At 41.3% G+C, this 25,425-nt stretch overlaps 1 protein-coding gene across 9 annotated transcripts in view; it reads right to left on the reverse strand.

The window, feature by feature from the left end:
• Positions 1–1,187: 1,187 nt before the first annotated feature.
• The window catches only part of Plcb4 (phospholipase C beta 4), a 360,990-nt gene continuing 336,752 nt past the window's right edge, over positions 1,188–25,425 (reverse strand). For 7 of the 9 annotated variants that reach the window (XM_085696768.2, XM_085696772.2, XM_085696771.2 and 4 more), the window contains 10 exons: positions 24,550–24,599; positions 24,282–24,347; positions 21,443–21,558; positions 16,893–16,968; positions 15,025–15,200; positions 12,512–12,613; positions 8,153–8,210; positions 7,620–7,706; positions 4,713–4,749; positions 1,188–2,744 (listed from right to left, as the gene is read on the reverse strand). In XM_085696768.2, coding sequence (XP_085552894.2) covers positions 2,656–2,744; positions 4,713–4,749; positions 7,620–7,706; positions 8,153–8,210; positions 12,512–12,613; positions 15,025–15,200; positions 16,893–16,968; positions 21,443–21,558; positions 24,282–24,347; positions 24,550–24,599 — 857 coding nt within the window. In that variant the 3' untranslated portion in view covers positions 1,188–2,655. The remainder of the gene's footprint in view (positions 2,745–4,712; positions 4,750–7,619; positions 7,707–8,152; positions 8,211–12,511; positions 12,614–15,024; positions 15,201–16,892; positions 16,969–21,442; positions 21,559–24,281; positions 24,348–24,549; positions 24,600–25,425) is intronic. The other 2 variants (XM_085696774.2, XM_085696775.2) reach the window with 1 other exon arrangement.

Consider the following 25,425-nt stretch of genomic DNA (forward strand, 5'->3'; position numbering starts at 1 on the left):
TTTGTTCAAGCCCATGGGAGGCCTGTCCCTGTCTGAATGGATAAACAGGAAAGGATGGGGCGGAGGGTAAATGGGAGTTGAGTGGAGGGAATGAGAGGAGAGGAAAGAGAGGACACTGCGGTTGGTATGTAAAATAAATGGGGAAAAGGTCAATGAAATAAAATAAAAATTTTTAAAAATGTATTCATGTCTATGCGAATGTCTGTCACATGTTTGTGGGTACCAAAAGAGGCAAGAAGGGATCGGATTTTGTAGAGCTGGAGTTACAGGTAGTTGTACGCCTGGCACGGATGTTGAGAACCAAACTCTGGTCGCCTGCAAAAATAGAAAGCACTCTTAAATGCTGAGCTACCTCTGCAGCCCTGAGCAATATATATTTAAAAACAAAAAGTCATAATTTTGCTATGTTATCTTAGCTGTGTTTACGTTAATATTGTTTCAATAGATCAGTGGGTAAATATGTTTCAAATACTGAAAGCAATCTCGGTTAAAAAAAAACTGCTTCAGACTCTAAAACTGCAAGATAGAAAGATTAACTATGGTATAGAATGATGGAAACACAGGGGAGGCATGGTCAGAATAATGATAAACTAGGAGCCTTTTTAAATTTTATTTAACATCCTGATCTCAGTTTCTTCTCCTTCCATTCTCCCCCCACTTACCTAGACCACCACCTTCCCTTCACCCCCTCTCACCCCCACCCCCACCACCAACCCCGCGATCCACTTCTCTTCTGGGATGCCCAACAATGGGAGCCTTAAAAGCAGAAGCAATGGCAAATGGCGGCTGCAGTGCTGGAGACAGAGGGACAGTCGAACGGGGCTCTTGGGAGGAACCACCAGCCTTGAGGAAGAGAAGTGATCAAAATCTTTGAAAACTGGCAAGCCAATTGCGAAGAAAACCTTTTACTAAATGGGATGTTGGTGCTAAAAACACGCAGGCTGATTCCATTGTTTCACAAATAAGAAAACCAGGAATTTGATGGTGTGTGAAAGCTACTCAAATCATAATTATTGGGGAGGGTGGACAAAAGAATCCATGACTTCTCTATGTAGAATCTATGTGTTTTGTGTCGGGAAAATCATAACGAAGATATGAAATAAAGCCTCTTTAGAAAATTATGAAGAGATCTTATATGAGAAAGCAAAGGGTTTCTAGAAAGCATTGAGGACACAAATACTCAGATATAACATGTGTTTTCATTTTTTATTAGAGAAGTTGTAAGTTGAATTTCAGCCTTCATGTTATCATAATTTTCTCTTTCCTCTTCAGAGGAACACACAGAATCAGTTTGTACAATCATATACAACAATTAAGTTGGCATTTTACATCCCAAAAGCAGGACTCTGATTCGGTCAAGGCTACCAGGTCTCTGTGCGCTCCTCTGGGCTTGGGTAGCATGACTGGATCCCAGCATAACACTTGAGGCGCCACCTGCAAGGCAACTACAGCAGGCGAGAAGACCATGCAGATTAACACGGTAGCAAATCGTTTGGATATTTAACAGACATAAAAAGGTTATTTCCTGATATGAAAGTCTGAAAATCTGCATAAATATTTTTGTGTAAAATTAAATTAGTTATGTTTTTTTTTCAAACTAGAACTTGAAGTATCAAGAATGCCCACATAATTCATATACACATATATATAGACTTTTTTTTATTATGCTAAAAGTCTTGATAGTCAAATAATATTTTGTGCCATACATTTACTTAACCAGTATTTATTTGGTGTTAGAGTAACTGTGTTGGAACGGGTTAGTCATAACTGGTGCTTGTGCATCATGCAAAACATTAGGTCTATGATTCCTGGTGACTAGTCTTGTCACGTGGTAATGTTTAGATGATTTCGCGCTATAACCGTGAGAATTAAGGAGTATAAATACTTTGTACATGGTCACATTTACAAACCTTTGCCAATAACCACCTCACAACCCTTCTAGTGTATAGTGAACTGTAACACCTGGAACCTGCAGAAGCCGTCCCTACAGAGCAGCGTCAGCTGTAAACTTTCTAAAACGAGCCTGCCGAGTCCCCCTTGAAGCACTGATGAGCTTGGCACAGGTACACGCTTCTGTGTCTCTATTAGTCTAACAGTTTCTGCAACATTTACAGGAAATTAGCATCTTATGGCATGGTAAAGACATGGCACTTACTGATGAGGTAACTTAGGTATAGAAAATTCTGCAAAGTGATTTGGATAGCAGACCGCCACTTCTGCTAATGAACTGTAGACAGAGTTGCTTCTTCTAGTGCATGCGCTTACTATTAAGGTACTAATGCACTATTTTTTGCAGCAGCTCAAACATGTCCTAATGCATCACAAAGCAGAGCTGTTAACACCAAGCCCACTGACTTGTGATGCTGTCTTTTAGCAAACATGTTTAAGTTGTGTAGCACGGTTCGACTCTGCCTGTCAGGAATAGGAGATTCTTTGTTATTGTTGTTGTGGATACATAGCTATTTTCGGTTGGCCAAAGAAATTCAATAGTCAATTGCTAAACAGAAGAACATTTGGTTATCCCCAGTCTGTGTGGTTTCAGATAACACCGTGTTTGTACATAAAAAAGAAAATCCAACAGAAAACAGCTTTTGTCCGTGGAGTCTGACTTTAGAAGCTGGGCATGATCTCCCGATGGTCCATGTTTTTCCAGCCTCAGTTTGCACTCTGGAGTTTCATACTACTGTTGCTGGTCTGCGGTCCATCTCGGCCTCCAATTTCACCATCTGCTGCATCTCCTTCGCCTACAACACCAGAAACATGGCCTTACACATGGAAATCCCCTTCTGAAGGACCCCACTGGCTCTTGTCTGTTTCCTCTAGGTCTGTCCTCTTTACACCCATGTGACAAGTAGACCGACACCCTCGGAACTTCCTGGGGTATTCTCGGAAATGCAGAATCTTGGAGTTTACTTAAGATCCTTTGAATCTATCCAACAAGATCATTCAGGAAAGTTTAATGTACATAAAAGTCTGAGAAAAACTGGCCTACAAATTTCTGGGGAAGATCTCATGTAAAGAAGTTGGGCCAGCTACTTAGGTGATCAAACTGTTTGACTTAGTGCAGCTAGTACCTTGTGTAGAAAATTCTATAATTTTCCGAATAGCATTGTTTGTGTACAACTAATTTCTCAAACAGTCTAAAATTTAATTAAAAGTAATTAAGACTTGAGTTTTCTGATGGGGATAGATAAGGTAAAAGCAGATACATTACACTGCTTTGTCTGGAGTCCTATCAACATACCATAACATGAGCATGGAGGATTCCAGAAATCTTACTATCCAAACTCTGGAGCTCTTGCTTCTCTGGAATAATTTACTTTTTATGGAACACCAGGATATAAGCCAGGATGAATTTAATATCATGAATTAAGATAGTCACTAAAGCAAGCAGCTTATTCAAGAGGGTCGGCAGAAGCAGGCTCCAGTAACAAGTAATTACTTGGGAACATGGGGAAACCGAGTGATTCACTTCAACTTTGACTTTCCAACCGAAAGCCTAGATACCCAACCCACATGCTTGCACCTTTTGGTGTGGTAGGGAAACAGCCCCTCTTCCCTTTTCAGTGACAGGTCACTGAAACAAAAGACAGGTAAGGATGGAAACATGAGAAAAATCTATAAAGGTACATTGTGGAAGGAAGATTCTGAAGTGCCCTGATGCTACTGTTTATGTCTTTTTTGATATTCCAGCTAAACCAAGAGTCAGAGGGAGGGGCTGGTCAATTCTAGAGCATACTAGAAGTATCTAAGTATCCCAAATGAAGTTCCATAACAAAACCAGTTTCTCACAGACAATGAAGTGTTTTAACATTATGGCTTTCACCTTCATTTTAGTGAGGGTTGATACAACATCGCCACAGAATTTTAGATCTGCGTAAACTTGGGGCTCATGATTCCCTCTACCCATATAATTTCCAAAGCCTGACATATAGTAATACAGGAAAATGAAGAAATGGAGAAAAATATACAAACATGAAAGAATGACACAAACAGTATTATAAGAGATGGCCGTGAGACATTGTCAGCACTGGAAATTAAATGACTTGATGTTCACTGGACAGTAATAAAATTCCCTATATTTTGGCCCCTTTGCATTTAAGGATTCTGTTGAACATAGTATAGAATGCATAATTAAATGCCATTAAAAGACTGGCCTGAGAGCTCAATTCTTACATGAGCAGGGTGACTATCTACTTCTATTGCCTGGGACAACTTAGCTGAGGTCTGGCTATTAAGAACAGACATCTTTCTCCAAAATATTTTGTTTCTGCTTAAAATAGTCAATTATATAGTCACCTTACAAGGGGTGACTAGTCATAAGTGGACCAGACTTAACAGAGAACATAGCAAAAGTCACTATAGTATAACATTTCTGCACATAGACCACAATACTACATCACTGAAAAGCACCAACAGACATCATATATAAATAGTGTTTTTATGTCTGGGTTTTCTTCAAGATAACAACCTGATTCCCAGATTTACAACTGGAAATGTTGGCTAAAACACTACCACAAACAAATGTGACAGCATTTCAGATTAAGTAGGATGAGGAATTCAAGCATGAAATAGCCAGGGCTTTAAGTCTAACCCCTTAAGATATTAGTTAGTTATGACCAGATGGGAGTCATAAATGGAAATCAAATCAAGAATACTGATGTAGCCAGAGAAAAGCAAGGTCTTGCTTATCATCAAAATTTCAGTCCTACCTTGTGTTTGGGACACTGCATGACAGGATTTCAAAAGCTGTTTGTACAAAAATAGTAATGTCAAAATTGAGTCATACATAGAAAACAAAATAAATGAATACTGAAGTGATTTTGAGAAATGAATGCAAAACCATATACAGAAAAGCAAAAAAAGCTAAGAATAAAACACGTACACACCCATTAGCAACAACTTTCCCCAAGCTGACTCAACAAAGGAATAAAAATAACCAAACAAACAACCAATGCCTATTAGTCCCACGTGTGCCTCTCTCCTGTAAGGGAGTAGGTTGTCTGAGCATTAGCTGAGCCCTTTACCTCACTTTATTGAATGATGGTGTCGATGACAGATATTAATTTTTAAGAGCTGAATGTGGCAGTAATGACACTGTTACATGTCTGAAATGGTATATGTCAAGACAGATGAAACACTGGATAGTTGGAGAACTATGGGGAAAACTAAGTCACAAAAAAAAAAAATGCCCTGGCCCTTGGAACAACTGGCTGATGAAGGAAACAAGGCTAACAGGTGATTTTCAACGGCCACAGGATCCAGCATCGAGAACGAACTGTGTGACTCTGTTAGCTGCTACTCCCAGTGCCTCTGACGGTAGTCTAGTGACATAGATCCACCAGGCTTTGTTTTGGGGTTGGTAGGGCATGGCTGGGAATTCTACAAGACTAGGGAAAAATAAACTAGAGAGGGCTATGTTGTATGGGTGTTTAAATTAAATCATCTTTGATCTACACACAGGGAAGAAATTTGGGGCTTAGCAGCACCTGGAAGATTAATTTAAAAGTTTGGGGTTTCGTGAAGATGCCGACTGTTTTGCTGAAGGATCACTTGTTTGACTCTGGGTGGAGTCCTGTTACATGGCTCCAGCCTTTGTCGTCATGAGGAAACAAGTGGATACAGTGGCCCCCTGCACTGTGCCTAGGAGAGTGTTGGAGCAGACAAACTGTGAGTCCAGCACTTCTTGGCCCTGTGTTTAAAAGCACACTACAAAAACCTAGTGTTTAATTTGTTGTGGAGCAAGTGATATTTGCAAATTGAACCTTAATGTAGGACTTCATTCCCAATTCTATGTCTGCAGGAAGTTGCTATTTGACATAGTGAATGCGCTTTCCTTGAATATCATTACAGTTTTACATCTGGATATTTTTCACGTTGGGTGCTTTTGTAAGTTTCTGTGACTCAAAGCCTGAGTTGTGGGTGGTAGATGATCTTATGACACATTAATAGGCATTATGTGAAGTTTAAGAACAAAAAGCCAGCATCTTTACAACATGATTCAATCAATACAACTATCAGGAACCTCATATTTTAATGCAATCTGATGTGGTTTGAATTATCCATGACTTAGTTTAATGCTCATAGTGATTTCTTTATTATGCTTTAAAAGTAGCAACACCTGAAAACTGTATTCTGTAGCTCTGATCTACACCACTATGTAGTGATGAGCAATTTTTAGCACATTTACATTCTTTAGTCAAACCTGTTGCTAAGCGACATGGTAATTTCTAAATAGTTTCCTAATTTAGATAGTTAAAACCTAACTGTGCCTTGCCTTTCATCATGCCCTTCTTTTAAAGCAGATTTTAAACTCTCTCAAAGATATCCTCACCCTCTACTTTCCTTGAACCCCTGAAGTGAGTTATGAAGGTTTGGGAGATGGTAGCTTTACCCTTTCTTACAGTCTTGTATTGTCAGGGACACATTCTAGAATATGCTTTAAAAACGGAAAACATAATGTGTACCAGAATATGATGAATTCTGATGGAGTCAAATGAACTGGACATCTAGGACCAAACACATGTCCAGTTTCTCTTGGGGATCAGGGCTAAGACCAGAATTAAGACACTTCATCCAGAACCATGAGAGGACCAAGTTCTGTCCAACAGAGCATGAGGACTTGAGTCAGAAGCTAGGTTTGTTACCAAAGCTCCAACACAAAAATGACTATGGTTTTGTGTTCTTTTCAAGGGCCTTTTAAAATGTAATTCCTTCTGAAGTATTCTTCAGGGTGAGCTATTTACTCTGAAAAAAAAAATCTTACATGGGATTGCTTTCTAGAGGGGAAGAAATAGAAAAGAAAAATGCATTATTATTTCATCCAAAGCTCTTTGCAGTTTCTAAATGGATGTAAATCATCAACAAAGTACAATGTCCGAACCAAGAATGAAACGGGACCAAGTAAGACAGAAATGTCCACTTTGCTAGAGCTGCAGAGGTTGTAAGGAAGGCCCATGTGGTAGAGAGCCTGCTATACTGCACTGTGGGGAAGCAGATGTGCCCTGGTGCAGGTAACTGGGCAAGTGAAGTCTACTAACCACCGTGTGTAAGCTTCAACTTCTCTATTCAGTGTTTTTCTTTTCTTTTCTTTCTTTCTTTTAGTTTTGAGAAAAAAAAAAACAGTGAGAAGATGCTAAGCTGTTGGGCTGCTTGTTGAGTTATGGAGGCAAACTCAGACCCCACTGTGACACACCGGGGAGAATTCACACATACACTTTTTTAGATTGACACTGGAGAGAGATGGTTCTTTTGGTTGACTTTCTTACGCTAACACCTACCAACTTCAAGCTGCAAAGCTTTAAATGAAAATGGAGGCGTAATTAGCAACCTGTTTGCTCATATCCTCCTTCTTGAAACCCAGCCCTATGACTGATCCAAACGACAGCTCTGCACTCTTCACGCCCCACACCCACGTTCTTCTCCCACTCCACAAAAGGTACTTCTGGCTTGTTTGGATGCAAAAGAGAAAGGACAGCAAGCGCCCAGCAAGGCTCTCTACCTCCTCACCCCCTGTACTCTGGGCCACAGTCCTTCCCAGAGGGCTCCTGGGGGCCACGGTACCACCACCCTGAAGCTGATGGGCTGCCGATGTCTGCTACATGCATGGGGTGAAATACCTGCTCATTCTGCTTCTCTAGGAATTCTAGGTGCTCGAGTTGGACTTTTTTCAGTTGATCCATTTCTTTCGACTGTTTCATCGCCAGCTGAAAAAAAAATATGATCAGTTTCAAGTTGTAGTCTCAATATTACAAACGATGGATGGCTTATTAAACTCATCATTTAACTGAGGGTGACCATACTTTTTTTAAAAAAAGGAATGAAAAATACCACAAAAACTGTTAGGAATTTAAATTCATAAATCATATTGGGCATATCTTCTCCTTTCCTAAATCTTAGCAAATAACTGAACACTTCTGCATGACTGAAATTTGGCTTTATAGCCTACATAAAATGCTGTCACATCATTTCCATAGTGACAGCAGTAAGAGATTGCTTTGGCTTTGGGGGAGGGGCAATGTTGGAATATTTAAGGTACAGAAAAATAAAGAAATTAGGCACCCAGCTTGAAAGGTTTGAAGGCAAGCACAAGTTAGCATTCACAGATCTTTTTCTTCAAAGAGGAGTGCCGAGAAAAGCATAAAATACTCACTCTCTTTCTTTCTTCTAGAAACTTTTTAGTGTTGCTGCTGTTCAGCTCCCTGACTCGCCTAAAAACAATAGAGACAGATAATAGCGTGACACCATACGGGATTCACACACAGCCAGAAGAACCAGCCTTCCCGCACCACATTTTCCGGATTAGATTATTGCTTCCTTTTCCCTTAATCTTTATTGTAGCATTTTCTAAACACACAAAATACTTAGGAAAGCATAAAAACCAACCATGTACAGATCACTCGGGTTAACCAATAATGTTTCTTTATGGTCTCCGGCTTTAAAGATCTTTGTATCTTGTTCAAGTAAATGCACATTTGCCTGCACAAGCTCCTTTGCACCCTGCATGTGCAGGAGCCCTCTGTGGACAACGGAAGTGCTGGATCCTCTGGTACTGGCGTTACAGGCAGTTGTGAACTGCCATGTGGGTGCTGGCAGGCGAACTGAGGTCCTCTGCAAGAACAGTAGGCACTCCTGACCACACAGCCATCTGTCCATAAGTAAAAGGGAATGCTCCATATGAAATTTAAACTTCTTCTGCACTCCTTCAGATTCTATTTTCCCTTCTTCCTCTCATTGGAGGAAGTACTGGGGCTGGCATAGGCTTACTTAGCCATATTTTAATAATTTTAGCTATATATGGATGTGTCCATGAGAAATACCTCTAAGTGTTCAAACTTTCCTGCGCATAAATCACCCAGAGGATCACCAAAGAGAGACTGCTGTGCTCTCCGCCCCAGAGTCAGACTCAAAAGGGCTGAGGGGCCCGGGTTTCAGTGTCTCTAATGAGATCCCACATAGCACTGATGAATACTGCTGGCATACTAACATCATTCTGTGTGTTTTAAGGACTTAGTAGGGTATTTTTGGCTTCCTTCACAAGCCCAGGCTTGCAGACTTGCTTGCTGGTAGGATATGGACAACCTCCTCTTCATCCTATGACTCTGTCTTAAACCCTAATTTGCATTTTTGTACACCAGAGCATGGGACTGCTTTCCCCAGACAGCTGCCCAACCTTGATTTACGAGATGCTGACAGTTCCGCCCCTTTGTGGGTGCATCATGCTGTTAAAACTGTGTCCCTGATTGTAGGTGGGGTGCTTTTCACGACCTCACAGCATCCAAATGGGTGGGCTTCTCTAATGACGATGTCTTTCCAGGCTTTTCCGTTTGCAGTCACTTCATGTGTGTTTTCCGTTTCTCTTTTAAAATAATAATTATCCTTTGAAAATTTATATGTGTATACAATGTCAGTTTCCTGCTACCTTTCTCCAACATCCCACAGTGCCCTCAACTAGTTTCCCTCCAACATCCTTTTTTTATTATTAACATTATTAATAACCTCCAAATTCAATCAGCGCTGTTTGTGTTAATATGGATGTGGGCTGTCCACAGGGGCACGTGCATTTTTCTAAGTAATTCTCCACTCTGCGCCCATTTTCAAATGTACCATTAGCATTATAGAAGCCTTTCAAAATTATTTTCCTCTTTTATTTTTTTTTCCCACACACCACTAATTTGTGCTTCTTCTCTCTTTCTGATCGTTCATGCTGACAGTCTAGTGAGGATCTCATCTGCTCTCACAATTTTCACAAAATTACTTTCTGGATGCTTTTTCTTGCTCCCCCCCCCATTCTAGTACTTTGTGCATTTTGTTATTCATTTTGAACTGGGATCTTGGTACAAACTCTGGTTTCTACCTTTATATCTCCTTTGAGGGTCCACAACATTAATTTTGACATCTTTTAGGAAATATGCTTTTCATGTAAACATCACTGCAGTTTCCATCCATGATCAACAGTGCTTGCGTTTTCATTTTGTTATAAAGATCATATAATTTCTGTTCAAAAGTCTTTCCTGACCCAGGAATGGAATAACATTTTAGTTTCTATTGGTCTTGCTAAGTCTTATGATAAACCTTTAGTCCTCAGCAGTATGATAAAACTGAAATCACAACCATATACATGAGTTGCTTAAGGGGTGGTTGACTTGTTGGCACAGAGATTATTATCATTATTTTAGAAACAGCTACTTGTTGATGTTTTATGATCAGATAATGATAGATAAAAAGTTTCAGTCAACAGATATACATCAAAATAAAGATTTTTTTTTTTAGACATGGTTTCTCCCTGTAGCCTCAGCTGTCCTGGACAAGGCTGGCCTTAAACTCAGAGATCCACCTGCCTCTGCCACCTGTCCCTCTTTCCGGTGCTGGGATTAAAGGCATGTGCCACTACACCCAGCTATAAGACAATATTTTTAAAGCCTGGATAATGACATTAGCAACACCTTAGAGTTTTGAGTGATTTGAAAGTTGAGTACGGTAGCTACCCTACTCATCCCAGAGCTCAATATTCTGAGACAGGAGGATCTTAGTGAGTTCCAGGCTGGCCTCAGAAACACAATAAGACATTGCGTTGCAAAAAAAGAAAAGAAAAATTTGAACTCAGATGAACTTAAGTCTACTTTCTAATATATTTGATAAAATACAATAAAGGATGATTTAATGGCCCAGTCTTCATGGTGAATTTTAGATTTCACTTTGTACAGCCCAAATTTAACAACACTGTTGAAAACAATTCAAGTTAAAGATTATTTCAGTTTTAGTATTTTTAGCATATTTGAGGGTTTCGAACTGAAGAAGATATATTTATTTCTATGTATATAACAGAGTTCCTTATCTGAGAAAGTGTCCAGAGACTGGCACCTCTGAAAAGTTAACAAGAGTCAGAGAGACAGGACAATGTCACACTACAAACAACCGCTGGACGGATGACTAATGACCTTCCTGGAACCTTCTTCCCGGGAGGCACAGACGGCACTCATCTCCAGGTCAAATGACTGTGGAGGGCCACTAAGATGGCTCGGTGGAAAAAAGAACCTGCAACCAAGTCTGAGAAGCTGAGTGTGATTCTGGGGACCCACAGGAGTCAACTGACCCCTGACAGTTGTCATCTGACCTCCACGTGAGCACTTTGTACAACTGTGGGTGCTCCTGTGTGCACTCTCTTGCGCTCTCTCTCTCTCTCTCTCTCTCTCTCTCTCTCTCTCTCTCTCTGTCAGTCTCTGTCTCGCTCTCTTTCACACACCATGCTCACATAAAGTAAATAAATAAATATAATAAAAAGATAGACTACTATGGAATTCCATTTCCCTTTGGTGGAGTATTATATTTAAATGGCATTTAGCAAAACTTCACTATAAAAGATGAGTTAATTGGTAGGATGTTTTGTATTTTGTCATATTTTGATTTACTATTACCTAGCATCATTCAATAGCTGAAAAGAAAAAAAAGCAACTGAGGCAGTTCTGCTCGAAACATCAGCACCCACTGAGTATCCTAGTAGGCTGGGGAGCCGAGTTAAAGCGCAGAGAGCCCACTTCTGTGCTGTCAAGTCTTCTAGGAGTCCTTGGTTCATGGAGTGACACGCGAGCCTGAAAGGCCACACTCCTTTTCCTCTTTGGTCCCCAAGGGCTAATCTGTATTCAGTGTTTTGTGGAGCAGAAAACAGCCTTTCAGTGGCCCCGGCCTTCAGAGAGAAAGCCATCTCACCAGCTTTCATCCATCCATGAGCAGGACCCTTGTTGTCCACGGCTCCCACAGTTCTGGCCTGGTCTTTTGTCTGTGAAACTGAAGGCTTCTGGATACTCAGAGATGGATGATGGGTAGTGAAGTGACTGTTATCTGTGTTCCCTGGCTACACCCCGCTATGGGTAACACAGTTACTGAAAACCACCTCTCATTCCCTTTAACAACTGTAGTGAAGGTTTGCATATAATACCTGGTACCACAGCCTTAATCAGGTCTCGCCCCACCCCATCTGATCTTCCCATCTTCTTTGAGGAAGACCCCTTGCTTGCTAAGTCACATCCACCCAGATTCCTGCCTCAATCTCTCCTTCCAGACAGCTCACCTAACTCATAGTCAAACAGGAAAATCTATGTGGAAGCTTTATACACAATCCCTGATGTCAAAAAACATAAATCAGAGTGAGAAGAAGCCTTCCTGACACCCAGAACCATCGCATCCAGACTTGTTGACACGGGAACTAGAGAGAGATTAGCATGACGGTTTGGCAGAATGCAGGAAGAATGCTATTGAAGTAAATCGATTATTGTCAGGTTTTATATATGTTGTGTGAATATAAATGTAATTTACCAGTGGCAATTACCAGGAAAATATTGGGAACTACTATACTATTGCAGTAATAATTTTCTTCCATAGAAATTGTACTAACAGGACTCTTAGGACACTCCAGTGCTATAGTTCAGATCCATGTTGAGTTTACACAGTCTAATGCTGTTGACACTATCCCAGTAACCCAGACTGTCCCAGTGAGCATCTTCACACTTACCTTTCCCTTTCTGCCTTATTCTTGATAGATTTATCTTGACTGATGGCTTTACTATTTTCCATAGAAATCTTAGCCTGGTGGGCTCGCATCTCCTTGCTTTCCCTATGAAATAAAAATAAGAAACAAATGAATGGAGAGGCATATGATGGCGATTAAGAGCTCCATAAGGCTACAACTGAAGGTTAGTGAGCGCACAGATGGAGTCCTGCTGCTTACCATAAAGTATCATACGCCTTAAAAGGATGCCTTTATGATATATAACAGGAAAAACAACAGACACAAAGACAATGTGTAACAATAGGGCCCAGTTCAAATTTTTTACATGTCTGAGATCCTGGAGTTGCTTTGTCCTTTGGCAAAGGAAGGAAGGAACCCTAGCTCAGGAAGGAGAGCAATGGCTGAGGAGAGCATTGCCACCTAGTGGAGGCATGTGTTGTGACTGATATATTTGAGCAAAGATGCTGTATTTACTCAAAAGAGAGAGAGAGAGAGAGAGAGACAGAGACAGAGACACACAGAGAGAGAGACAGACAGAGACAGAGAGAAATACACAGATGTTCAACTTTACCATGCTCTGTTTGGGACCCAGTGAGATGGAAGAGACAGGATGCTCTAACCTTCACACGAGACCTTCCTGCCGACCAGCAGTCCACGGGAATGAAAGGGACTAAATAGTCACAAGTATAGGAAAGAACAGAGCAGACCTGTATTGACAGCCGACTAGTGACTGTGTAAGTACACACGTGTGTATGACAGACATGTCTATTTTGGATCACTCTTGTGTATAATAAAGGCATATAGTTTAGAAGACTAAAATGGATGTGATTACAAATAATTTTTCACTTATTAGTGATCTCCTTAGGTGTTTGCGCAGAATGTACAGGCAAGGACACTGGTTACCTAGGTCTGGTGGTTTGTTCTACATCAAGAGGGATGGGCAAGGCTAAAATGGGGTTTTAGTCAGCCACCTTGTATCCCATCAGCAGGACAATGAGAGGAACTCTGGACCCAATGCAAATGCTCTCAGAGTTTCTCACAACTTGTTAGTAAAGTGATCTTTCCAGACACCCATTCTTCCTTCCTTTCCTTTGCTTATAAATGACCAAATGTTGCTAACAAACATTCAGTAAATGAGAACAATCACAAAGCAAAAAAGAAATGATACACCAGGAAATGGAGATTTAAAAAAAAAAACCCTAGTACTGCTGCTACTGTGAGGAGGAATGCTCTCACCACAGACTTAATTTTAAGATAAATTAGCAACTGGGTTTGCATGTGTGTGTGCGTGTGTGTGTGGGGGGGTGTGCACGCACGCACTTAAACGACTTTCTAAGCAATGAAAAATTAAAGTTTTTATTTCTTTCAGGTAATATCTAACTTTGAGGCTTATAATTTTTCTCTATGTGGTTACAGACATGATTCGGAAGTGCCTCGTACTCTAACACCTTTAGAAATAGGAGGAGATGCCTACAAGCTGCCACTGTCGCAGCACTCAAAGCAGGGAAGGGATGCTGCTACAGGGACTTGAGGCAAAGCACACATGCAACCAGAAGTGCTCCTGAAGAAAGAAGACAAGACACCCTCTAACCCGTGAAAGCAGATGCGAACTCAGAACTCCACTGGGCGCAGCACACTTCATGACAAAACCAGATCATGCCAGGCACCATTCGACTGTCTCATGGGAGAACTGGAAACTATGGCAAAACCACTTTATTTTCTATGTCAGGATATCTCACCAAAAGTAAGGCTGGAAGTTTTTGCATACAACCATATGATTTATGCGGTTGCCATTTTTTTTAAAGAAGAACCTTTTGCTTTGTTGGTATAAAGTTTGTTTTGTATTGTTTCATTTATATCAGCATACCCCCGACTATGGCATACAGTAAGTACTTAATGAAGAGCAAGCAAGATACAAGCAAACTGGGATGAAAGACGCAAGAAAAAAAAAAAAGACATATTCTATTGCCCAGGGAGAAGTCCAGCTCAGCCCAGGCAGTAGTTCAAGTGCAATATGCCCGTTGCTGAAGTGGGGATAAGCAAATGAACTGATGGGTCTTTGCTACCTCTTGGGCGAGTCTGTCCTCCTCAAGTGCAGTCCCAGCAATGTACAGAAAGGAAGGAGGCTCTCTAGAATGCGTTGCCACTGTGGAATGAAAGCCACCCTAGGAGCTCCACTGGCCTGGACTTCTTATGTCTTACCTTCCTAAGAGAATTTAGCTGATTTTCACCTCTAGCCCTAATTTACTGTTGAGCCCCAAAATTCTTAGAGGAGGAAGACCATTAGTATGCATTATATACAATGTGCAATGTGCAATCTGAGCTAACTTTACATGATTGTGTGTCTTCCTAACACATGCAAGCCATTGGCAGACACTACTTTGTATAAATCGGCTTCCTCACACTAAGTATACAAGATACATTGTACTCGTTTTTGTTCTTACACACACACACACACACACACACACACACAGACACACACAGACATACACACAGTGGGTGTTTGACTCTCCCACCTGTCATGGGAGAGTTTCAGCTGCTGGGTCTGTTGCTCATGAGCGTTGATGAGCAGCTTTCTCAGCAGTTCACACTGCTGGTTCAAGTGCAGATCCCGGATCTCTTGCTCCTCGGCACTATGTGTGTTGATCATTTCTGACCACTCCTTTGTGTGCTGGGCCACAATCTCTTTGACCTGTGTGGGGAAGATGGGATGGGTCACCTGGGACCTTTTGGGTCAGCTATGCACTGATAGCACACGCGATTCATGCAGGCCAGTTTGCTTCGTGGCTCAATGGACATCTATAACCCACACAAGCAACAGGCACTAATGACTGTTTTATTGAGATCAACCTGTCACCCTGGCTGCTAAGTCTCTTACATTGTCCTGTTATTTCACTGCCTGTCTCCTCCTTGGGTGTGTCTGGGTCTTGGTCAGTTCCAGCACATTTCCTCATCTCGTGCCTCACTTCTACTAGACCACAGGTCTGAAGAGAGACCTGAGTGCCCTCTTATTCCTAGATTATAGCTTACTTCATTACCCTTAATAGACACTAGGGCAGAAAGTCCTCCACTTCTCAAGGCCACACTTTGTGCAACGTGGTTTTTCAGTCCCCTTGTAAATGGCGAGAGGCTGTTTCTCCAAATCCTGAAATCTGCCTGTCTCTGCGACTTGTTCTAGCCAATGAGACAACAGCAAGTGTGCCTAAAGCAGAGGTATACAAACAAGATCTTTTCCTTTTTCTATGGCTGGTGCCCTGCAAATGAGCCCAGACTGCCCTGCTGGAGACTGGAAGTCATGCAAGGCACACAACCATCCTGCAGGTAGCAACCCATCAGATATACAAGTGAGGATAGCAGCCCTCAGCTAACTATAGATGCTTGAGTGAGCCCCACAAAATCAGAGCTGTCAACCATTTGAATATAGTCCAAATTTGTGGCCCTCAGAATGATGAGCAAATAAATAATAGTTGTTTAAAGGCATTGCATTTTGACAGCTTAGTACACAGCCAAAGTAAATGGATACCATTGTCAAGACTTCTGATCTACATGAGGAAAGTATCTAAAACTCATGGCATAGTGTATAAAGCACTAATTCTCATATCCAAAGCTAAAAAGAGGCAGAGAGAATGGAGAATGATGCATAGTCCCTGCCATGCAAAATAAATAGCACTGAGGAGGACTCCATCCAGAACAGTGTGACTGGTCTATGCATGTGTTAGAGCCGTAGAGCTGGATGATAAAGCCTTACATCACCATATAAAGCTGCTGTTTTGAGCATGTGCTATAGTTGAGAGCTTTAACAATAATTTAAAATGTATTGTTGTTGAAATAATGTTTGTGTTCTTCCTGAGTCTTAGCATTGAGGTCCTCTCCAAAGGCTCACAGCTTTACTTAAAATCTTTCGAAATCCTAGTTTTATTTGACTTGGGGAAATTGCCAGTAGTTAGGTTCAACTCTTAAAATGTTTTTATCACCCTGAAAGTCCTAGCAAAGATACAGTAAAATGCAAGCAAGTGTTCAGTCCACAGCCTGGTTGCTTGTGTCGTGTTTGGTGTTCCCTCTGTAGGGAAGCATAGTCTGTATTTTCAGCACCTGTGAGGCTTCCTTCCAGCCCCTTTGCTCACTGTTTCACTTGATACATCAGGATCATCAACATAAGTATCGTCAGTCTATTTCTACACACAAGATAAAAAGATGTTCCAGGAAGGGGCTTTTCTCAAAGATGGTAAAGCTGCCTCAAGCACAAGCCTCTGACCCCATCTTCCAAGTCCAACTACCCGCTACTGCTTCTGATACCAGATCAATCCTAGGTTGCTCCTTCTAAAATAAACTATAAAATACCTTCTTCAAGTCACGGTGTAAAAAACAATGGGTGTTCTCTTACCTTAGATTTGTGATCTGATGTCAGGGTCTGAATTTTAATTTCTGTTTCTTTTTTCATTTCAAGACAATTACTTCCCCTGAAAATGGAGAAGTGAAAATGCATGCGAGAGATTAGATATCTTTCAGTCCCCTTGGGCCTCTGTGACAACATTTTCTGATGAAGACAATATAGTCATCAAATGTGAGATGCCATGGCTCATTGGGCGGCATCCGTTCTTCCAGGAATAGATTTATACCTTAGAAATTTATCCGTACCGTGATTACTCAATTCAACCACACACAGAAATACTTCAGACCTAGCAATTATTTTCTTGTTATGGTCTGTTGTCAGAGTTTCCATTTTGGTTCCTGCTTCTCTTTTTTGCTGTTTTGTATTTATTCCATAAAATATTATTAGGAATGAAAACAGTCTTGAAGTGAATTTCTAATTCCCTCATTTTGGCCATAAAGCCAGATTTTTGCCTTTTAAACATGCCAGCAAGGAAGAAAATAGCATTTATTGGCACTACATAGCAGGGAGGGGGTGGCTTATTCTCTTCTGAGTAGGAAATATATACCAGGCGATTGCCCAGAAGCCATTACTGCTGATTCCAGTGCTGGTACTTTCTTCTCCACATTATTGCAGAAACCAGAACAGGACCTGGGCTTCTGTCTTCAGCACGTATGCTCTGGCTTATGATAGCCCAGCTCACAGTGCTTCATTTTATGAACCAAGCGTCCTCGGAAAGCAACACTCTCCCCTGCAAATGGGCTTGCTTGTCACACCCGCTGCTTCTCAGTGACTGGTACTCAGGGTGTTTCTTCTCCAGGCTGTTATTCAGCAAGCTGAAATGTTCCTCTGGCTTCATTCCAGACAAACTTCCACAGTAAATGTAATGATGGGCTTTATCCAGCCTTCTTAACCAGCTGGCATAAGCTAAGGATCCCTGTAATATTAAGAAGTCACGACTGCATAATTATTCCCCTTCGCGCATTGCCTTACTCATTCTCTGCCCTTGCAGAAACATGTATTTTGATTTCTCCAACATTAGCTTTTTCTTTCTCTGCCTTCTCCATTCACCTTCTCCCTGCCACCTTAAACAAGCTGAATGAAATGTTCTTAAGAGACAGTTATCCTGTAGTTAGGCAGGAATACTTCAGTAAAGCGCCTTTTCCCACTTGACCCATGCCCTTCAGCTGGGTATGAAGAGTAGGGAAAACTTCTTCACTGACCATGGCAATGAGGTCTGATTAACCCACACTGTAAACTGAAAATATCAAAAATGCAAGATGCATTTAATCCAAGCAAACTACCTAGTCTGCTGCAGAGGATCAACCATTCCCTGACCCCCTTATGTAGCTGACTGTGTGATGCTGACCAGAAATTATCCCACCCACCGACTAGAAACCCAGGCAAAGGCAAGATTCAGAATTCCGAGTTGACATGTTCCTGGATGCAGATAACCCCTGCACCATGGTAAAGCTGGAAAATCACAACTCAAGCCATCTTCAGCCCAAGGTCACCTGCACATGTTCTAGAAATGAATCCCATTATGGAAATATCCAAATGCTTATGACCAATTTCCCCTTTGACCAACATTCCGGCCACCTGGAAGCACAAAGTCTAGGTAGCAACAGGAAGTTCCCCCTGGAGTAGGCTGTGCAGATGAAAATATCTGATAACTGGCTGTGAAGGTGCTTTCCACAAGTTTTATAGGTCTTGTATCTTAAGTACTAAGAATATTCTCTCTGCAGAGCCTGGAGGCAGATCTGCATCTGGTAGCATGGGCTCAGGAAGAAACCTACAGGCAGGCCTCTTCGGTATCTTATAGTATGATGTAAAGCTTTATGTATGGTGGGACCTGATCACCTCCTCATGAGGATGGCTCCATGGCCATGTCTCATATGAAAGAACCAGTCATAAACCTCACTTTATGCTTGAGAATAAAAATAATGGAATAAAAGTGGGTTCTTATCTAAAGTCCTAGGGATATTACTGTTACAAATTTAGTAACCTAATATCATTCTTGACAGAGAAACTTACTATATAGGTCTTGCGTCTGAAAACTCACAGGAAAACACAGAAAGAGCCCACATCTGTGCACAGAAGCACTGCACTAACTGGACTTAGTGGAGTCAAAAACAGAAAGAAGACATGAATTTGGGAGGGAGACGTGTTGAGAGGAACAAGGCAGATTCAGAGGGAGAAAGCAGAGGATGTATATCATTGTATTTCATTGGATACATTTGCAAAATTCTCAAAGTAACAACAATTTATTTTTAAAAAAGAAAATTACAATACTGCGATCCAGGAAAAACATAGAACATTTGTTGAAAAATGATGTGTAAATAAAAATAAGTATATACTTGGAAAGAGTTAAAAATCTGTGAAGACTTCACCCCTTATAGACACGTTCAACATTTTGTTTCAAGACATCATTGAAAATGATAAAATGACATTTTTAAAAGTTAACGCTGCTGATGCGGTCAGAAGTCTGTAAAAGTCATGCTTATGGTTTGAGTGTCTTCAGAGGCTCATGTTCTGCATGCCTTGTTCCAGGTGGCCTTATTCTTGGAGGCTAAGGGTCCTTTAGGACCAGGGCTGAGTTGGAAGAAGCAGGTCATTAGGGACATGACTTGATGGTTATGACTGCTGCTGGTGTCTGTCTCTCCTTCTGATTCCTGGCCCTCAGTGGTGCGAGCATGCTCTCCCACATGCTGCTGCTGATAAGAACGACCTGCCAGCCTCTTCCACCACAATAGCGTGAATCCAGGAACCAGAAACTTGTCTGGACTCACTTAAAATATACATCCGAAAGCTTTGAAAGCAACAGGCCATGGCTCTGCTTCAGGGACACACAGAAAAATAACGGGGAAAACAAAGGAGGATTGTATAACCACTGTGTCCACACAAACTGCCTGGTATGTGTTTTTCTGGAAAATATAACTGTAATAAAAATGAAGGCGAATCCAAACGTGAGCTCCAAGGTGAGAGGGGCACATAATTATTTGCCACAGGTGTCCCAAGCAAAGGACACTGGCTCCAAGTCTTGAAATTAGAATTCTGGCAAACACAGTCCATCCTGAGTTCAAAATCTTAGTTTTCTAAGTATATCCTGACTGAATGTTAAAGAGAAAAAATAAGGGAGAAAACTAGAAAGACATTTGCATTTATTTTCTCTTTTTCTTTCACACGTGGAAGGTTAGAAAACCTCAGCAGAGATTTAAAACATTAAAAAAAATCATAAAATCCACTGAAGGATAACAAAACTGTGCCCAATATGATGTCTGAAATAGAACATATACAAAATGTATATAGACACATGTACACACATACACACACACACGGTGTGTAGTCTTGACAGTATCACCCCCAAGTTTTTTACTAAAAAGAGGTAAAGCATTGAAGAGGACATCAGCGAGGACCATCCTTCACCAAGTGAACCAAGTCGGCAGTGCCATGCCATGTGTGACCCGTCATCACCTACACTGGTGTCCTGTACCCTGAGAAAAGCTACACTGTGGGGTGTGTTTCTCCAAGACACACAATCTCCCTCTTCTTCCTCTACCTATGAGGAAGCTCTGAAGCCAGAGAGAGCGGTGTTCTATAAAACAACTGAGCAGTAATGTTGCAAAATGAAAATCCCATGAAAGACGGAGAGAGGCTGGATCTATCGGAGAATAAGAAGACAGAGCAAAAAGTAAGCGCAGTGTGCAGTTCCAGAGAGCATGCCAGAAAGAAAGTTGGGAAACTGGTCAAAGTGTTGCTATTTAATCAATGAAACTGCACCAATGTCAACTTTTTGTCTGATTATTATAATGCAATAAGAAGGGATTTTTAATATTATCAAAAAACGAAGCTACATGTCCTACAAGCACATGTTTCAAGATCGCCAGTGACCTAAAACCACAGATATACAGGACTGTAGCATATTTTCCCTATGAACAGACCTATGCCAGTGTTTACTGTGTACATTAGACACAGTGAAATGGTAGTAATGCTAGGTAATAATAGCACAGAACAATTAACAAATAATATGCTGTAAAAGAAACAATTTTTGAACTGTGATGACATGCAGTTAACTATATTTTTGTACCCTTTAAATTACTTATAAAACCAAAGTTATAACTCTTCTCAGAGTAGAAGAGTTAATTTCAAAATTATTTTCAGCCAAATTTTGTTGACTTTTTCCTTTTTTTGGAGACAGGGTTTCTCTATAGTTTTGGTGCCTGTCCTGGAACTAGCTCTTGTAGACCAGGCTGGCCTTGAACTCACAGAGATCCACCTGCCTCTGCCTCCTGAGTGCTGGATTTAAATTAGTTTAGTTATCATGAACTATAGGTTTGGGGAACTCAGCTGAGATCATCCTTACACCACGACTAAGGTGACCGATGCCACAGCCCACTGTGATGACACGGAGTTGGAAATAACCGGACCTCTTATCTTCTAGCAGTAATTCTTCATGATGAAACCACACTAACACTAAGTTCTTCCATGGCCTAAGGGAGCTGAGCTGCAAAAAGTCACACTGCTAGAGGGAGGAGGTGTCAGACGTTAACCAGCACTCTTACCCCTTCTTCTTCATCGCCTTCTCCAGGATTTTTTCATGAGTCGACTTCTCTTTGTCGTACTGGGCCACGATTTTGTCAACTTGTGTGCAGTGTAACTTCTGCATGGTGCTGTGCTCCTGAGCGGGAAGAACGTGCAGTTATGAGCTGGCGTTCAATGGGAGCTGGAAAGGTTTGTCCTGCCAGTCTGGCCTTCCTTTCACCAGCTTCCCCCGAGTGTTTGGAAAGCCGGTGAGTAATAATGCAGTCTGAGAGCCAGGCAGACTTCTGGTCCCCTATCCAACATCTGTTTTCTAATGAAGAGTATCCCTAAAAGGGGAGTCCCTAGCCTCACCCTAATGAACACACCACTTCAAAAGGGAGCCCTGATCACAAGTGGCACCTTGTATACAGTGCTGAAAATCTGGGTAGTCATTTGGGCTCTTCCCTGAAATGGGACAGTGTGGGAAAGTGAAATATGGTGCCTACTGTGACATCATCCCTCCAGTCTCCTAACAGAGGTAAAGTTTTGAACATGAGGACTCATCATGAATTTCAGCTGCTGAGTTCAGAAGCAGCCTTTACAGTATTAATTACTATCAATTACACTGCTTGCAGAGCAAAGAGCAAAGTTTTCACTTTGTAGTTTTACTAAAGTGCTCGATGTTTGCAGGTTTCTGAGGTACTTTATTTGACTTGTTTGATGCTTGACACATAGTCTAAGATCTGTAGATGCCACTCCAGCCCCCACAAGGTGTTCTAAGAAAGGATTGAACTGGAAAAAAGAAAAAAAATTCAGACAAGGTTAAGGTCTTATGGTTTTCCTCTGGAGAACACAGGGCTTCACACTCTGGATAAGGAGGTGTGGATACTGAGTCTCTCTTGGCCTGGGCCAGGAATAAAAGTACTCCCACTTTTCTGACCAGAGTCAAGCCTAAATAGGACCAACCCCACTTTGTTACTTCCTTCTTAGCGGCTGAGGGCATCTGAGGTCTACTTTTCTATCATGTCACTAGTAATATTTCTCTGACTTGTAGTTTAAGACACTGTCTTTTAAGGATGTGACCAACATGGACAACTGAAAAGCATTCTTGACTGTTAATGAAAGTGACCCTGGATTTTTGTCCTTGAGACTTATGTGCTAGGTGGGATTGCAGTCTTCTTCACTTTTTCTGTGTCTAGTCTGATGGGCTCTTAAGAACCATGAGGCTACTTTCCACTTCAAATTGAAAAACTGGTTCTAGAAGTCCGGAGACAGTTAGAAACCTAACAACCAGCTGCATGCTGAGAGTCAAAAGCAATTGACCATGAAGACACAAGGGCTGCTCCAATGGTCATTACCCCGTCTTCCCTGTCTTTTTGTCTTAGTGCCCAACCACTGTTCCACAGGCCTATTTCCAGAGCTTTCTTTTACAAACGGCAGTCTCCTGTTCATGCTGTGATTCATGGTTTCATCTTGTAGCTAACCTTCATGCTTGGAAATGTACACAGGAGACATGCCTGTTTAAAAGGCATTTCCATAATCAACGAGTTTTGTACATGTTGTTCTCAGAAAAATGGCTTTGCTGTCAGTTTGTGGAGAGTAACGTAGAGCTTTGAAAACAGCCTCAGTTGTTTGGGCTCCCCATGGGTCTCCTTTGGACAATGACTCAATTAGATGTCACCCATTCCTGGTATTGGAAGCTTCGTTTGGTGACAACAGATGCCCAGTTGGGGCTCTATCTCCCCCATTATTTGGCGATTTCCTTTAGATTCCCTTCATGTATGTATATATTTTAAAAAGCTTCTTCTGTAATAGGGTCCTATACTACCCCTCAAATGGCCTTTAATTTTAGATGTCTTTACTCATATTCCCTCCCTTATCCCCTTTCCCCTTTCCTTTCCTACTTGAGCCTCCCACCATCCACAGCTACCTATTCTATTTCCCTTTCCTAGGGAGATCTATCTGCCCCTCCCCCTAGTCCCTTACTCTATACCTAACCTTCATGGCTGCATATTATAGCCTGCTTATTGAGGACTTTACAGATAACATGCACATATAAGTAAATAAATACATTTTTTGGTCTCAGTCAATTCACTCAGGATGATTTTTTTCTAACTCCATCTATTTACCTGTGAATGTCATGATTTTCTTTGTTTAGTTTGGTTTTTAACTGCTGAGAAACATTCCATTGTTCCTACCGACAGCCTTCACCCCTATGTGCCAGTGGCCTACCTTTAATCCCAGTCCTAGACAGGATTATAAAATGGGAGGAGACAGCTGTCAGCTCAGCCTCATTCTGAGGATTCCTGGAGGCAGGATCGCCATTTTGGACCGAGGTATAGGTAAGAGCCAGGGGCTGGCTATTTTACTTTTCTGACCTTCAGGTTGAATCCCAATTTCTGTCCCTGGGTTTTTATTAATTGTGCTATGGGTGCCTGAGAGTTGAAAAACTTTTCAGCTCATTGGGGAATTCTTGGGGCCACTTCTTGATATTGTCTTAAATTTGGAATGACTTCTTAAGATTTCTTCTGATCCCTGCCTGACAGGAATGAAAAGTAAACATACAGAGACTTCAGAAGTAGGTTATTGGCTAGGGCTTACACAACTCCGAGAGGAAAAGTGAAAGGCGCTCCCTGCTACGCTCTCCCTACATACACTGGTTTATAAACTGACCTGGGAACAAAGGTATAGGCAGTTAGGAGAGAGGTAAGATGAGGGTCATGCTTGTGTCTAGCTGACTAGAATTAGTTTCTCACTTGTTTTCTGGGCAATGAATGTACACAACAGAAAATAGAAGTGGTAGGACTTCATCGGGGAGCTAAAAGTAAAATAAAAAAGAGCCAACAAAATGCACTCCTATGCATGCAAAAACCACAGTACCTTCGCGTGTTTCTTCTTCAATGAGTTTAACTCTTTCTGTTGTTTCTTTAAATGCTTTAAGTAAGCCTGCAGGAGAGAAAAAGAGGATTCAAAATAAGATCTTTCTTTCTTTTTTTCTTCCTTCCCTCCCTCCCTTCTATTCTTTCTTCCCTTCTATCCTTCCAACAGAGGTACTCATAATAATTATACCCTGTGAGTTAAAAAAAAAACACTTGTTTTGTCAGTGTGCATGGTAGAAGAATATTTGAAAGTGGTCAAAACATTTTACCTTCATTTGCTTTAAATCTTCTATCCTCACTTGAGGGATAAGTTCAATACCTTTAAAAGAAAAGTCACAACAATATCAACATGTATATTAAAAATTAGACTGAATAACAGACAATACGAACTTCCATTCTCAAGCCATACCTAAAGCGTCTAAAGCAGCTTACATACTACAGACAGAAACATCCTACATTCTTAGATACGCACTGAACTGAGCCATTGCCATGATCTGTGTCCCTGTTTCTCCAGCAGCCTCTGATTCAGGCCCACAGATGTCAGAGAGGGCAGATCGCAAGAGAAAGCTCTAAGACAGCCCTTGGACAGGACATGGGAAGAAAGCAGGTAGGTGTACCCCAGGCTCAGGCAGTCCCAGGCGGGCAGGTCTTCTGGAGCTCCCACGTGTAATGGCTTGAGGGTCACTCTATCTGAACGGAGGGGGCTTTGTGGATTCACATGTGTCAGCTGAGAGTGTTGGAGATTTCCTGAAACCTTCCAGGCATTTCAGTGGGGAATTCCCTACAGTCTCAGGACTGTGGGATTGTGCAATTGTGGAGAAGTATCTATAGTTCCCAATCAGCCAGACTTCTTAGCACCCCATAAAGAAGTCGGGAACAATAGTATCTGTTGCAGCTATTTTTATCTCTGTATTCAAAGTACACAGTATCAGTCAACTAAGTTTCAACTCTGTTCCTAACTTAATCATCCATCACCAAAAAGCAAGGCTTTGTGAGCTTCTTTTTGACAAATTTAACCTCAATATTTAAGCAATATGCTATTGAGTATGGTAATGTTTTAAACACAAGGGAAGTAATGAAATCTGACTCCCTGTCTAAAGGATTCTGTCTTGAGATCCTAGAGTAACACACTTAGCCTGCTTGCT

The sequence above is a fragment of the Myodes glareolus genome, chromosome 10, assembly GCF_982192425.1.
Source record: "Myodes glareolus chromosome 10, mMyoGla1.1, whole genome shotgun sequence".
Classification (NCBI taxonomy): domain Eukaryota; kingdom Metazoa; phylum Chordata; class Mammalia; order Rodentia; family Cricetidae; genus Myodes; species Myodes glareolus.